We start from the raw sequence: 16,121 nt of genomic DNA on the forward strand, positions 1-16,121 counted from the left end.
TTTTCAGTTTTTTATTTTTATTATTTTTTTTATTTTTATTGAACTTTACGTATTTTTTTTTATTGCTTTTACTATTCTCCGCTTCAGTGCCACAGCTCAGCCTGCAAATAGCACATGCTGAAATCTGGCATTCAGATACCCCAAGGACTTAACTCAGTGCCAGCAGTACATTAGGAGGATGGCCCAGTGCCGTTCACTTAGTGGGAAACAATTAGTAAGAACATTGACAAACGAGTCCATAAATGAAAAGGCACAGCACTGAAATGAGTATTAACAATCCATAGCTAGGCAAAAAAAAGTGATTTTGCTTCTTGTGTCACCTCTCCGGGAAGTGCAGTTAAATCTCGGTTCATTGCACTGGCCCAACACGTGTGCGCTGCAGTTGGAGCAGCGGCAGGTCCTTTGCTGGGAGAAGGGGTGCTCAGGGCACCGCTCGAGCCTGCAGCTTCCTCGTTCTGACAAAGTCTGCCCTCAGACACAGTACAAAGTACACTTCAGCCAGTGCAGTAAACCGGGGGCACCTCTGTCCTTATCTAGCGACACAAATGACCAGCTAATCAGGGTGAAAGTCTTACCACTGCTGGTCCTGGTCCAGCCATCCGACTTCACCCTGGGCTGGAAGTGCTTGCCTGAGAAACCTCCTGCCGTTGTCAGGACCCGAGCTGTGGCCGGGGATGCCGCCTCTGCAATGCCGAAGACGCGGCCCTTTAGGAGCAGGAGCGGTTGCGGGTGCTGGGGTCAGCCTGTGCCGGCGTGCCAGCATCTCCGACATCCCACCCTGGTCACCGCATTCCACAAGAAAGCCCCCTTGGTTTCAAAATTACAAGAGCGGTGCTGCACAAGGGATTTGGTACAAAGAATACATGGAATTTAGGAAATACGTTGTTGGGGTTGGGTTTTGTTCTGCAAGTCAGGTCCCGGGGTTCTATCCAGAGGTTGCTGTCACTGCAGCTGTGAGGTCGAGGAAGCTTGGCTGAAGGGGCAGGGATGCATCAAACAGGTTTTCTGTCCACGCTTCCTGCCCTGCCTTTTCCCAGCCCTCGTTTTTCTTAGGAACTGCCCTTTTTCAGGGTGCATAGCTTGGGAAAAGGGAGAAACAAGAGAGCGATCCCAGTGGGCTGGAGCACAGGAGCGAGCGCTGCTGTCGGGCGGCACTTTATCCCTTGCAGAGGAGACTCCTGCCACCAGTGCGGGCAATAGTAAATCGAACAGTTCAGTAACACTAAAACAGTTTAGGCTTTTGTAGGAGTGAAAATTACTCCTGTGATGACACTAGGTAGGATGCTGTTGGAAGAGCTGTTGAGGTTGGGTTTTGCTTCAAACTCATTGTGTTCAAAAATCCCCAGTCAGGCCCAGGAAAGGAAGATTGGCCAAAAAGAGCAAGCCCAAAATACCACTGTTTCTTCCTTTCTTCACTTTCCACTTTCTGGGCCCTCGAAGAAGGAAATAAAATTCAGGCAAAGCTCAGTGAGGACACGCTAATGGAGCGGGAGCCATGATCAACCCAGGCATCACCACATTTGGCCCAGCCTTTTCTCCTGTGTACCATTGCTGTAACGCTCTTCAGCGTGTCTTCCAGCTGCTTCCCAATTCAAGCCACAGATGTTTTATATTTAAGGGAGAGGAAGAAGTTCAGGCTTCACTGGTAGACGTTAGTTCAACCTGAACCTGGCATTTTTCCTAGTGTAGACAAAGCCAAACCTCTTGTTGCATCTGACCAAGTTCGGGGAAGCTGATGGTCGTCATCTGTGTTACAGCTGTGTCGGGGCACCTCTTTGATGGGACACAAGTGTATAATTGCGGAAGGATCTCACAGTCTGTACAAGCGAGGGAAAGGAGAGGAAGGGGTAACGGGGGAAGAGATGAGAGGGTTGTCCCAGGTCATGCAGCAGTGGGAATGAGACCCTTTACCCTTGAGACCTTTGTGGGGTTGAACGCAGCCCACTCCTGGCTTGGCTCATGTTCTCAGAGTACAGTTGCCGCTTGAATTGTCTCCTCTTGCTTGTGCTGGTGCTTTCTGCAGTAAGAAAGCCGTGCTGGCCTGATGGGGTTGGCTGGGTTGCGGATACTGGTAGCAGCCTTGACAGCCAGCAGCTCAAGGCAAGGTGAAAAGAGGAGGAAAGTGCTGAGAAAGTGATGCTGGTAATGGCTTTTCAGGCACAATGTGGGCAGCGTGTGCAGCTCATCATCAGGTCAGGCTCCCGCTAGGGCTCAGATCTTGCAGTCCACGAAGCTTTTACACAGAGCAGCTTGTGGCCTGATTTTCCCTGCAGAGAACAGAACTCTTTTACTGATACTTAGCTACACATTTTCTGCTTCGTATGTTCCCTTTCCCTCCGCTGCAGCAGGATTTGTGTGGGCGCGGACACTGCTGCTGCAAACTGAGAGATCAGAGGAAGCAAATCAGTAGCCCCAAGCAAAAAAGATCGATATTACAATAAACCAGTTGCCAAAACAACGCCCTGTATCAACCGCACGCTGGGATGAAATCCAAGGATGTCTAAACTGGCTGAAATAGGCAGAGGATGTTGGTGGGTGGGAGTAATGTACTTGCGTTCCCCGTGGCATCTGCTGCCTGGCTGGGCACAAACCTGTGCCCTGTCTGATATCTGGGAATAAAGTTCAGATGCTGCTCCTCAAGTACAGCAGAGATGGGCAATGTTTAAAATGATAGTAAGTAGGTTTGCTTTTGCATGTTAGTGTCATACCGGTGCTGCCTGTTATGAAGTACTCGGTATTGGCATTACAAACCCGCTGCAGTGCAGGATCTTGGGATATCCCACAGATGCTTAATTCGGCCTCGTAGCGCCCACAGAGGGGAGAAAACTGAAATGCAGGGATTTTATTATGACTTTCAGCATCTCTCGGTTTGCCAGTCCTGAACATTTTAGGTCCATTTCCCTCCAATACATGTATAAGGTCCGTGTGAGCATGACTTTAAATCCTCCTTTCCTGTATTTATGTACTAAAGGGTTAGGCCACACTTGGTAAACCTCAGGTTGGGATCTAAAAATCCAGACTTGCACATTGTACAAAAGAAGCTCTGTTTTCACAGAGACTGAGCGCTCCCCGATCCGCCAACACCGATTGGAGATGTAAGTGCTCAGCACCAGACTCCTTTCTTTCAATAGCCCTTACTTTAGTTTAACGAGTGTTGGCTGTATCCATTAGCAATAAAATACAAGTTCAAATTTAGTCCCTGCCAGGCATGAAAATGTTTTCTTGATTTTTTTTTTTTTTTTCATTAAGGCTTCTATCTTGGAGATGTTCATTTAAGTCTAAATGTTTCAAGAAAACAAATATCCCCTTTCTGAGGTTGTTTTTCGTTGTTCTCCTTACTTCGGTTATTTTGTATTGATGTGAATATATAAAGTTGTGTATATTCACATCTGTATGTATGACACATGCTTCTGTTGTTGCTGCTTGAGTAAGTCTGCCTGGGTTTTTCTTTGGGGTTTTGGTTTTCTTTTTTGAGCTACTTATTTTGCTTCGCTCAATCAAAGGCTGCTCCTCCAGCCACATGTGTCTCTGCCTGCTGTGGTGTTTGCTTTCTTCTCAAACCAGAGCTCCGATGAAATGATTTTTTTCATTCCAATCAGTTCTGAAAGGTTTTTGCACCTACCAGCCTTGTTTGCCTCCTTCCTCCCCTCGAGTTCATCTTGCCCAGCCTCTGTCTTGTTGGTCTAATATTTTGATTTCCCTGTTTCAACTTTGTAGCAGATGTTGTTCAGTCTCATGGTGCCGTCTTCATGGAAAGCGCGTCCCTGTCCACCCCCATTTCAGCCCCTCAGTTCAGGGGCTTCCGGAGAGCCAGTGAGATCAGCATTGCCAGCCAGGTCTCAGGAATGGCAGACAGTTACACTGCTTCCAACATAGCCAACAGTAAGTGTTTCACCCCCTCCGAGACTCCCGCTCGCTGCCGCACCGTGCTCTCAGCGCCACGCGCCGGGCCAGAGCCGCACAGCTTCTCTCTGTCTGGGGTTATACTCGCCGTTTATAACAAAACATGCGAATTATTCCACCTTCACCTGGGTTTGTCATAGTCAGTGCCGCGTGTTACTGTATCCCCTGGAGAAACAGATGATGTATTTGATTATAATGCAGGGGCCACCGCTGTGTTATGCATGTTGGACTGCGCTGGTGAGAAATTGTTAAAAAATAATAATTGCTAACTCTGAGCACCATTCGACTGCTGTGCGCGGTAAGGAGTGGTCCAAAGGGATGTTTCTGTGCTGCTGTTGATAAGTCGTGCAGAACTGGTAGGGATCAGCACTGCCAGACTGATAATGCGGGATGTGGTGTGTGGCTTCATGCAGATCACTTAAATGTGGCCCACAAAAACGGGGACGTGTAGCCCCTCTGTAATGCTGAAAAGGAAAATCAGGTTTGGGTTATTTATTACTTTGCAGTGGCACTTCAGTTTTTCTGGAGCCCGCAGGGCGGCTCAGAGAGTCAGACAGTTATGACCCATATTCCCAGAGCCGAATGAAGAATAAAAGGGATTTTTTTGTTATTTTTCCCCAAGACCTGTATAACTTCCCAGCTAATACAGTGGAGAACCACAGCCTTTGTTAACGGTTCGGCCCATTCTTCATTTCAGCTGAGGCGTGAGATTAACAGTCCGTGTCCTCAGGGACCTCTGATAACTCAGGCAGAAGGCTGGAAACCAAACAAATTAAAAACCAAAAAAAACCCTTCAGCCCAAATTTTTGTCCCAGAAGGTGGTAAAAAGTTAGAGTTACTCCATTGCTGGCACATCAGACTACGGGGCTGGGGCAACTCACTTCATAATTAATTGCTGAAGTTAATAATGCTCCCCCAGGCAAGTGTGAGCTGCTGAAGGTCCGTGGGCGCCGGTCAGGGGCTGCCGTAGCTTCTCGCCCTTTTTGAGGCGACACTTGGCAGCGGGCATAAACTACCTGCGCTCCCTCAAACGAGGTTTGCTTTCCCAAAGCACATCCGAGAGCTGACGCCGCACTCCGTGTGCGTTCTTGTATTTGTCCTGGTAAAACATCTTGCCAAGCGCTTGCTAAATATTAATCTGCTTTGGGAGAAGGCTCCTGGGGGAGAAGGTGTTTGTTTTGTCCTGGTTTCACACCCACGGAGAGCTGCGGAGCTCGGCCAGCCGGGATGGGAAGTGAGGGGTGGTGGTTGTTCGTTGTGAAGTGTTTACACTGAGGCGATGCCTAAAGGCCCGCGTGACGTGACGGAGAGATCCTGCTGCTGCGAGCTGACGTCAGGATCAGGCCCACGCAACGCTTGCCTCTCTTAGCTTTCCCTGCGCCCTCCCTGATTATTTAGCTTCTGGTTTGTGTCATTTATTCCTCCACGCGCTTCACAGCTGTCAAAACCTCCTTCTGAGATCGGAGAAGAGTCCGGCCCCAGCGCGGGCTGCGCACGCACCCTGACCCCACGCGCAGCCTGCCCCGAGGGCTGTCGCGGCCCCTTCCTTCGCCTCCCGGGTGCCGACATGTCCTCTGAGCCCTGCCTCTGCCTTTGCAGCTCCTGTGCTCAGCCTTATTGGCGCGGTGGTAACATGAAGCCATAGCATTGAGGGTTGGATGCGGTCCGTGCTTATCCCTCAGGGAGAGCCGGAGGAAGTCCAGAGGGGCACCGCAAAACCCTGGCTCCCCCCAGGAGCCCTCCCTAGGGCGCAGCTCCCCTTGCACTGTGAATTTGTGGAGGATGAACCGGTGTTGCCTGCGGCATGTGTGTGCCATAATATTAAGTGTGATTTCTGCTTTTTATTTTATTTTATTTTTCTTTTTAGAAACCAAACACCACCTTAATCATTGTAGAGGGTTTAGCCTTCTGTCCCAACTTGCCCTCCCTCACAAATCCCCTACCCAAACCTCGTCCAAGAGACGTAGGCAGCATAAACATGAAATCCCTTCGAAGGGGAGAAAGCTCAAAGGGCCATGGAGTCAGGCTGCAGACTGTGCTCTTCGGATACCCGACCTGGACATCAAGACAGGTATTCTGGAGAGATCCACTCCGGTCAACCTCCTCTCTCGTTCCATAGTCACACAACTTCACAACAAATCTATGCGCTTTCACTGAGGCACTTAAAATTTCTGATTGCGTTTTAACAAGCATTTCTGTCACTTTGCTCCAAGGATCGATCATAACACGGCTAACAACTTGGCCAGAGCAGGAGTTCTTCTGGGCAGAGCTGTCAGGACAACGCTTCTGCCTCCACCACTGTCTTTTGAGCATGGAAGAGTAAATCCTGTCTGCTTCCTACAAAGAATCTGAAATCACCCAACCTGGGGACTTGCTTGAGAAGTGAAAGGTTGGGACACAACCAGGAGCTGCCAATTTGGAAGACAGGGAGTCAGAAATGGCTGCGAGGAGGTGCCTGTGTGCTCTGGAAAAGCCATGTTGATCTATCAGCACCACCCTCCTCCTTCCCATGGCTCTTCAGAAAAGCAAGGGCCCTTAGGATGAGGGTGGCCAGGGCACTCGCGCAGCCAGGGCTGGGCCATGGGGATGTGCTGACGCCATAACCCTCTGCACGGTGCTATGGTGGGAGCTTTGTGCAGGTCTCTGGAAGGAGCTGGTGGGTCTGGTTTTGGTTGGTTTTGGTTTTTTTTTTTAGTTCAGCATCTGTGCTCATCACCAGCTAGATTTCCCTGAACAAGAGGGTTTTGTTGGATCGTACCATATACCTGGCAGCTTTCCTGGAAGTCTGTAAAAAAGGGAACATTTTCACAGAGAAAAAAACAAGCTTGAGAAAGCCCTTGTCAAAGCCCCAGCTTGCAACCTGCATGCAAACACAGTTCCGCCTGTTGCTCTGATCCACCTTCTCTTTCTACGGCTGCTTTTCCAGGCCAGAGCATGTGGGGGGTTGAGGACTCCTGACTGCGGGGAAAGCAGCCCGTGCCTTTGGGGTCTGAGGCTTTGGGCTGAGACGTGCTCATTGCTAGGGAGTCGGAGGGGATGTGTGCGTGGGCAGAGTTCAGGGCAGCGTGGAAGTGTGGTGGTGTCCCGTGGGTGAACGGTGGCTGTCAGACACTTGTCTGCAAGTTGTTGACTCCCCGAGGGAGAAACTCTTCTGCGTTGACTGTAACCTTGCTTACCCAAAATCCTGATGTGTTTTTCAGTCCCACGTGCAATGGAGTCTTGGCACCGTTGGCCACTAGAGAGGCTGTGCTCCCGGGGAGGCTGGGCTGGATGTCTCCATTGCCTACAACATGGTAGCCCAGGAGGGCAACCGGGACTTGTTGGGGACTGCCAGTTCCAGCAGCACGTGCCATACACTCTGCCTTGTGGTGCCTTTTAACGTCTCATGTGGGCTCCCAGTATTCAGATCCTCTTTAGCACGGCCAATATCTGGATGCTAGGGAGTCTTTTATTCCTTGGTGAAAGCTAGAGGAGTTGGAAGCAGGGCCGGAGACGGCCTGGGCATGTACTGTGGTGAGCAGAGCACATATGCCCTTCCTCCCACAGCTCCAGGGAGATGCATTTCTGTCTCATGTTTTGGCATATGGATTCCCAGGCTCATTGCACATGAGCCTTGGACCCCTTCCCCAGGGTCTGGACTAACGGCCAGTTAATACCTGCGCTCTAGGGCCTTCCTATTTGCTTAAACAAAGGAGAGCTGAAGTGGTGGAGCCCCTGGGTGTTCCTCCCTTGGTTTGAGCAAACACTGAGCCCTGGGTCGGTTGTTCCCTCGCAGCAGTGTGACCAGCCAGGGAGCAACCTCCGGGCGTACCTGGAGCGAAGAGCCAGAGCCTCGAAATACCGTTTGTGACAGAGACCATGCGTGCGTGTGAACCTCCTTTGTCTGAACGAGTCTTTTGCTTCTAGTTGCTGCCAAGTGGTGGGGAACCAAAAGGATCGACTATGCTCTCTACTGTCCTGACGCTCTGACAGCTTTCCCAACGGTCGCTTTGCCGCACCTCTTCCACGCAAGCTACTGGGAGTCCACAGACGTTGTCTCCTTCCTGCTGAGACAGGTACGGTCGTCCTCCCTCCCACAATCTCCCTTGGGCTGAAAAATATTTTGGGCTTTTTGTTTTTTCCACTGCACCTTCCATAACTCTCGTTGACGCGTAGAGATGGAAAAATACTCTTTGCCACTGCAGAGCCATTTTCTTCCCCTTCTTTTTTCTTCCCCTCACTTGTTTGCAGCTCTGCTAACAACGCATGTAAACTTCATGGACGTGTGCTGTCTCACCTGATCGGTTTGGGTCTGGGTTTTACCGTTGGAGCAGGTTTCAGATGGGCTCACTGGAGAGCCGTGGAGTGAGCCCAGGGCCATTGCCTATCAGATTGCAGTGGCAAAAGTCAGTGGCACTTGTTTCTTGAAGGGAGCTGTTCTCTGTGTGTGCAAGTTTGGATCTCCAGTCTGAAACTTAAAGGAAACTTGTCAATGTACAAATGAAAGTGGCACCAAATACAATAAAACCAAAGGAGAAGTTTTGTAGGGGTTTGACATGAGTTGCTAGGCAGAGTTCGGTTCTCCGTTTTGGCTTTCTAAGTTATCGTGGTCTCCTCTAGGAACTCAGCCCATCGTCACTGCATTGGGATTTAGTCCTTGTTCCTCCAGTACAAAGCAGTTCTCCTGGGGCTAGGTAAATGGGGATTGCTGGTGTCTGGAGTCTGGCACCTCAGATTCTATCAACCTACATTTGGCCTGAGATTTAAAAGTACTGTTTAAAATCTGTTTTTCCAGAAAGAAATATTTTTTCCTTCAGTTCCTTGGGGATGAGGGGGAGTTATTTGCCTTACAAAGTATGAACCCCCCAAGGAACAGTACTTAGAGCATGGAATTGGAAAAAACAAAACTAAAAGCAACACTGTGGATTGTGTTGCCCAGTTCGGCGCTGGGTTTGCTTTGTGTTAGCTCAGCTGTTAAGCTGTCCCCGCTCTCTTCCAGCCTCCTCGACTGCAGCTCTCAATTATTTATGATCCTGTTGGCAAACTTTCGTTCAGTGCTATCTTCCAAATAGTGTGAGAACATAAACAAAAGAGATGTCAGTGCTGGTGGCAGCTGAGCGATAGCGATAATCCAGTGAGACTCTTTCTTCCTGGGCTGTATCTAACCCAGCGAGACATCTCTGTGCTTGCAGACACCTTGCCAGATCAGCTGCTGTGAAACCCCAGCCCTGCATCCAACTCAGCCTAACGGGGCTGAGAAGAGAGAGAGACGCCCGTAATTGTGCATGAGTGGGAACAGTCACGACAGTCTCGCACTCAAAATGCTCCACTCAACAAATAGCCAATTCCTCGGGATTCAGCCCAAACCTGGGTCTGTAGCACAGCGTGGTGCTTCATATCTTGTGGCTTGAGGTGCCTCTCCATCCAGTCAAAGCCTCGGTAGGCTGGCACCCCCCTTCCCCAGTGCCTGTCTCCACTCACTCGTCTCTGCCTTGAAACCAGGGTTTCTCATCCCCTGTCATCTTGCTGTCCCTCCAGAGCACCAGGCCACTTCTGCCCCTAATAAGGACTTGTTTCTAATCGCCTTTGAAAGTCATCTCTGGACAAAATGTCAAAGTAAGCTGTTGAATAGTTTTAGCCTCCAAAGATTAAATCTTCTTAAAACAAGCCCAAATAGGACTCAAAATAGATTCCTGATTTAAATAATTTTCGGTAAAACTTGTTATTTTGTTTACCTTGGATGTCCATGGAATCCCTCCCCAGCAAGTTCAACCTCCCCGGGGTCCTTTTTCCATTTCTCTGGAAGAAAAACAGCTTCAGCTCTGCAAAGCGAGCTGGCCTGTGTCAGACCACTACAGCCTGGGTCAGCTGGAGAGCTGCTGCTGACACAGAATATGTTCAAGACCTTGTGAAAGAGCCTACGTTTAAGAGGGTCCTTAATTTTTTGGAGGGACAGGGTCGCTAAGGACTACTGCTGATTTCAGGGTTCTCCGTGCAGGGTCATCTCCCAGTCTTACAGCAGTCTTTGAGATGTCCCCTCACCTTTGGGGTCTGCGGTGGTGTTCTTCCCTTTCCCTTCTAGAGCTTAAGAGCAGCCTAGGTAGGATCTAATCCTGCTTCTCCATCCCTGCCCACACCCTGGTGACAGGCAAGAATTGCCTCCAAAGGCTGGCTGGTGGGCAGCACCTTCCCCCTCTGATCCTTGCTGTGGTGCAGTGACATCCCACCAGCACCCATCCTTGAGCTCTGTCAGCTTCGGAGATGAGGTCAGGATGGACAGACACCCTGGGCTCTGCCTCACCTGTGGCCGAGCCGGACCCCTGTGTGCCTCCACCCGGGGTCAAATCAATAGTTCGTTTCCTCTCAAAATGAGAGGAGCAAAAGCCGGGGGACAGGAGCAGTCCAAAATGTGTTTAAATAGAAATAAGGAATGAGCTGAAGAAACGGCACCTGTCAGCGTGACGTTGGTCAGAGCAGCTGGTGCGAGATCTGTTATGGGAACAGCAGAAAACATGCGTTTGAAGAAGACGGGTCCCTCGCAGACCGTGGGAAGGGACTAATGAACGCCTAGAGGAAAGGAAGATATTTAAGTGCAGAGCTCGTCCTGCTGTGTTTGAGTCAGTTTTGTACCTCCTGACAATCTAAATAACCTGTGTCCCAGCCGGGATTAAGTCAGCGCTGGCCGCAGGCTTTGCTAGTTCAGAAGAGACCACTGGTCCTTGCAATTAAGGGAGCAGCCTGTAAAACCTGCAAGCTGACAAGCCAAACGCCCGGCAGACAGCCTCAGACCGCCTCTCTCCAGGCACTGGCCTTACCCACCGCTGGCTCGGGAGATGCAGAACAGTCCGGGCAGGAGGAGGGGGGAGGTCACTGTGCAAGTGGCTGATGTCTCGATGGGATCTGTCCTCCCGCAGGTGATGAGGCACGAGAACTCGAGCGTTTTGGAGCTGGATGGGAAGGAGGTGTCTGTCTTCACCCCCTCCAAGCCCCGTGAGAAGTGGCTCCGCAAGAGGACGCACGTGAAGCTCCGGGTAAGGGTGGTTTTGGGGCTGCCTCCACGGCAGGAGGGAGTGCTGTCATGTAGAGGGGTTTCAATTTGGGCTGCAAGAATGGCACTGAAGGCAGCCAGTGTGGGCATGGCTGTGTCTGTCCATGGCAGAGCTGGAGGATCACCTTGCACTGCTGGTATATATTGGTGATTATATCCTACCTGTGTAGTTGTGAAAGAGTGACCCGAAAGATTTGTACCAGCAAGGTCTCCTCTTGGTCTTGAGTTTGTGGAAGATACAGAAAGTATTGGCTGTGGGTCAGGGAAAGGGACCGAATGTCTTTCAAAGTCCAATAATGCAAGTTCTCTGCTCAGTAAATGCCCTTTGCTCACAGGAAATGTCTCCGATTCCTGAAAGAGGGCGATTCTCTGCTAGAGCTGAAACAGCGTCAGCAAATTTCTCTGGCAGCTGTTTGTATCGCCTCTTAAATCCAAAGTGTAAGAGTTAATAGACAGTATCAGAATTGCGTGTACAAACTGCCATTGAAATTGGCTCTTCAGACTTGTACACTCAAATCCACCGTCGATGCGGAGCACAGAGTCTCACCTCTGCAACAGGTCAAATTCTTTTCTGAAGCTGAGCGCTGTGGGCGGAGTGGAAGAGGGGAATGGCCCGGAGAAACCCATGCTCTAATTTTCCCAGTTACATTTGGCGATTCCCTGTGAGGCTGTCCATTGCTGCAAACTTTGTTCTTTCCTTTTTTTTTTTTTCCCTTCCTTTCCTTCTTGACTTGTGCAGAACGTCACAGCCAACCACAGGATAAATGACACCATCGCTAATGAAGATGGGCCCCAGACCTTAACTGGAAGATTTATGTACGGTCCATTAGATATGGTCACACTCACAGGAGAAAAGGTACTGTGTCTGCTATGGGGGTTGCGCACCATGGGGTGAAAAGTGTTGGAGACAGGGACAGGGAGAGAGGCAGTGCTGGTCGCTGCTTCCTTGGTCCCTGATGGGGTTTGCTACCCTTGTGTCTTGGCCAGGTTCCCCTGCTCAGACTTGTGTGGTGCCTCCTACCAGGAACAGCATTCGTCACGGAGGTCTTCACCACCAAGGGCGGGTTTCATTCCATCCATCCTGATGTTTGGGGGCTTCTCACCTCAGATCTGTGAAGTGCAGAGGGTAGAAGCAGGACCCAACCCTGCTGCCGTCCAAAAGGGCTTGGGTGGAAGGTCCCCGCGCTTGGCCTGTTCTACTCGTCTCTGTCTCTAATGCTGTTGTTGACCCGGCCTCGTTGTCTTCCCAGGTGGACATTCACATCATGACCCAGCCACCGTCAGGAGAGTGGGTTTACTTTGACACAGAGATCAGCAACAGCAGTGGCAGGATTTCTTACGTCATCCCTGAGAACCGACGCCTGGGCATTGGCGTGTACCCCGTCAAGATGGTGGTCAGGTGAGCTACCTTGGGGTGCCGGGACTTAGTTTGCAAGAGGAACAGAAGTGGAATTTGATGACTGTAGAAGATGGTCCCTCCTTGCGGGGCAGCTCTGATTGTTGGGTGGGTTCAGAGCCTGGTTTGCCGGCAAGAGGGACAAAGCCATTTGTGCTCCACAGCTGGAAGAGGAAGGTCCATGTTTTATTCTGACTCTTACATCATCAACAGGATGGTAATTGAGCTCCCGCTGCAGGAGCAGGCCTTCTGCACCACAGACGCACGGCCTCGTGCTCATCTGCAAAACTGCACAACTGAGCATATTTTCAAGACCATAAACTTGTCCTTTAGGGACAGAACTTTGTACTCGTGATAATTCAGAGCCCAGAGGCTCCAGCTCGGCTCCAACTGCTGGTGTTGAGCTCTGGAAAGAGGGGGAGAGGAGCGTCTTCTCAGTGGTGAACCCACCAATGGTTTTCTGGGAGTATTTTATTGAGTCACTCTTGCCAGAGCTCCAGAGTACTATTACCAGCCCCACTGTAACACCGAGGCCTTCATGCAGTGCCTGTCACTGCTGTAACTGAGGGTGGCAGCGCTGTTAGAGGCTTTGGGCCAGATTTGGGTGCTGCTTTGGGCTTGTGATCCACTGCAGGACTCGGTGATACCTTCTGAATGAACCTCTATGTCTCAATGCCTATAAATACCCGCGTCCCTTCCAGGGGCGACCACACGTATGCAGACAGCTACATCACGGTCCTGCCGAAAGGAACGGAGTTTGTGGTGTTCAGCATCGACGGCTCCTTTGCAGCCAGCGTGTCCATCATGGGCAGCGACCCCAAAGTCCGTGCCGGAGCGGTCGACGTTGTAAGGTCAGCATCAAGGGCTGGGGCAGTCGGTCTGTTTTACTGTGGTGTTGCTCTAGCTCTGCAATCCATTGACTTCTGGCTTTCCTTCTAGGCACTGGCAAGACCTCGGCTACCTCATTATCTATGTCACGGGCCGCCCTGACATGCAGAAGCAGAGGGTGGTAGCGTGGTTAGCACAGCACAACTTCCCCCACGGGATCGTCTCCTTCTGCGACGGGCTCGTTCACGACCCGCTGCGGCACAAGGCCAACTTCCTGAAATCCCTCATCACAGACGTAAGCCTGGGTCTGCTGAAATACGATCGTAGCACGGGTTTAGGTTGCTCCTCGTCCAATTGCCCCTGTCAGCACCAGTCTCTTGGCAGCTATGTGCGCTGCAGTAGAAGATTAATCTGTTCATTTTGTTTTCATCCTTTTATTGCTCTACAAAAGTGTCTACGCTGTTAAATTGTGTTATCTCTCTGCTCTGCAGTGCTCCGTTTCATCACTGGTCCTTCCAACACCAAATGCCTAATGAAACAGAGGCAGCAGTGTCTCCCCTTCCCCACACACGCACTTTTTTCACCGGTTTGGTGGCTTTCTGGCTGCCTGTGGTGTCACCAGCAGGTCTGGGAGGGCATGGAGCTGCTGCAGAAATGGTCTTGCACCACCCAGCCTTGACAGGGGACTCCACAGAGCATCTTCCCAAGCATTCGACCTCGGGGAAGGCTTAATATTGCTCAGCTTCAGAAAATCTCTACGTTTTCTTGAGATAAAACAATGTTTTCTCTGCCGGTGTCCTGAGTACTTGTGCCCTGCCTTAAACAGCAGCGAAGCCCCTTGTTAACTCTCTTGGACTCTCGTTTTGGCCCGAGTCGCAGAGGCGGCAGTAGTTGGCCCTTACTCGCTGTGCCGAGGGCTGCGCTGCCTGCTCGCCCGCGTCCTCCGGAAGGACAAGTTTGGGACCAAGGCCAGAGATTTCCTTTCCATCTCCCTTGCCTGCCCGCAGCTCCGGGGGCAAAGCTGGCCGGTCTGTGGTGGCTGCAGTGTCTGCACCTCCCCTGCCAGCCCCTGCTTCAGCCCGCGAAGGGAGGGGTTGGCCAGGAGCTGCTCTCTGCTCAGGGGGCAGGCAGACAAATTCCTGAAAAGCAGCGTATTTTGCTGCCTGTCCCTGCCCAGCGGAGTTAAACAGCACTATTGCATGCGGCAGCATGGCTGGCGGAGGGGAACGCTCCCCGCTAATGATTACTGCACGGGGGGTTGCAGACCACTCCTCTCCCCTAGTGACAAGTAGGCAGTGAAGCGTGCGGTGTCCCTGCCCCCCGCAGACCTCAAGGAAAGGCCGTGGATCAGCAAGCGGAGATCTGCTTTCGTATTGCTGCTACTCCTCTTGTTCTGGCCTGTAAACATCCCCAGCTCCCTTAATGAGCGCTTTGCACAGCGGTGCGTTATCCAGCTGGGAACTTACATAAGTTACTGACCTGAGATTCCCACAAATGCTATTAAAAAAAAAAAAAGCCCTGCCTGTTGAGCAGCACAGAGTGCCCATATGTTCTGACCACGTGTTGCTTTCTCTCCCCGCAGCTCCACATGAGGATCCATGCGGCATATGGATCTACGAAGGACATCTCTGTGTACAGCTCCATCAGCCTCCCACCCACGCACATCTACATCGTTGGCCGACCCACCAAGAAGCTGCAGAGCCAATGTCAGGTAGGAGCCAGCTTGTCTGAGCCCTGGGGGTGTTGCCGACGGCCTCCCGTGGGAGGGCGACGGGAATTTGCTCACCTTAGAACTGGTGACTGAGCTGGTGTTTGCCAAGAGGACAGGAACTGTCCCACAGACCAGGACCCATCACATCTGTCTGAGTGGCTCCGTGTCTTGTACGTCCCCCCAGAGAACCTGGTACAGCAAACCCGTTTGGCTGCCAGTGGCGATCAGGGAAACGCGTCCCATCCCTCTAACGCCTGCCCTCATCCCTCTTGTCTCGCAGTTCATCACAGAGGGGTACGCGGCCCACCTGGCCCAGCTGGAGTACAACCACCGCTCGCGCCCCGCCAAGAACACCACGCGCATGGCGCTGCGGAAAGGCAGCTTCGGGCTGCCCAGCCAGACCGAGTTCCTGCGCAAGAGGAATCACCTCCTGCGGACCATCTCCTCCCAGCCTTCCGCCACCGGCAGCAGCGCCAGCCACCGCCCCGAGCGCACCCAGAGCCAGTCCGACAGCGACAAGGAGAGGGACAGGGAACGCAGCCAAAGAAGCATGAGCATCGCCACGGGGTGCTGGGGCCGGAGCGGAGCATCCCGGCTGGAGTCTGGCCTCTTGGGGCAGAAGTAGCCAGGCCAGAGCCAGCGACTGTCGGCTGCGGCCACCGGAGGAGAAAACAAAAGGAAAGAGGGACGAGGCCGGCGTTATGGGCTGGAAGGGTAAATATGGTGCTACTCTAATAACATCATGGTATTCTGGGAAGAGACGGGATGTTTCCCATGCAGAACGTGCAGGCCTTGCAGCGGGAGCGTCAGGTTTGTGCAGCATGAGCCCAAGGAACAGCTGGAAATTGGGGGGGAAAAGTCTCCAGGTCAAGATCGCGCTCTCTCCTGCCTCCTTCTCTTATCCAGGTTTAGTGACTGTAAATACGTGCCTCCTCGCCTTGTTAGCCATTGCACCGATACGCGTGACCGAGCGCTGTCCTCAGAGCCACAGGAACAGGGGATGAGGCTGGGGGAACTTGTTCTTGGTTGTCTCAGGAGTCGGACTGAGGTGCTCTGCCGGTGCCAGCACGCGGTGGGTTCGGGGTTCGAGAAGCATGCTGTTTCCCCGGCACAGGCAGCCCCAGGCAAGGGATTTATCGTGGGCTGTGCCAGGCAGAGCAGCCGAGAGCTTTACCTGTACAAAGAGCTTCAAGTTCAGCCACTTGCTCAAGGAGTACGTGCAGTGGTGAAGCGTAAAGATGTATTGATGCTGTTGA

At 51.8% G+C, this 16,121-nt stretch overlaps 1 protein-coding gene across 2 annotated transcripts in view; it reads left to right on the forward strand.

The window, feature by feature from the left end:
* PITPNM2 (phosphatidylinositol transfer protein membrane associated 2) overlaps positions 1–15,549 on the forward strand; it is a 67,685-nt gene extending 52,136 nt beyond the window's left edge. Inside the window, exons 16-25 of one of the 2 annotated variants that reach the window (XM_059827455.1) lie at positions 3,718–3,882; positions 5,771–5,974; positions 7,810–7,958; positions 10,797–10,913; positions 11,670–11,786; positions 12,181–12,329; positions 13,028–13,177; positions 13,266–13,449; positions 14,737–14,865; positions 15,146–15,549. In XM_059827455.1, the coding sequence (XP_059683438.1) occupies positions 3,718–3,882; positions 5,771–5,974; positions 7,810–7,958; positions 10,797–10,913; positions 11,670–11,786; positions 12,181–12,329; positions 13,028–13,177; positions 13,266–13,449; positions 14,737–14,865; positions 15,146–15,490 (1,709 nt within the window). In that variant the 3' untranslated portion in view covers positions 15,491–15,549. The remainder of the gene's footprint in view (positions 1–3,717; positions 3,883–5,770; positions 5,975–7,809; positions 7,959–10,796; positions 10,914–11,669; positions 11,787–12,180; positions 12,330–13,027; positions 13,178–13,265; positions 13,450–14,736; positions 14,866–15,145) is intronic. The other variant, XM_059827456.1, reaches the window with a different exon arrangement.
* The last annotated feature ends 572 nt before the right edge of the window (positions 15,550–16,121 follow it).

The sequence above is a fragment of the Gavia stellata genome, chromosome 21, assembly GCF_030936135.1.
Source record: "Gavia stellata isolate bGavSte3 chromosome 21, bGavSte3.hap2, whole genome shotgun sequence".
Lineage (NCBI taxonomy): Eukaryota > Metazoa > Chordata > Aves > Gaviiformes > Gaviidae > Gavia > Gavia stellata.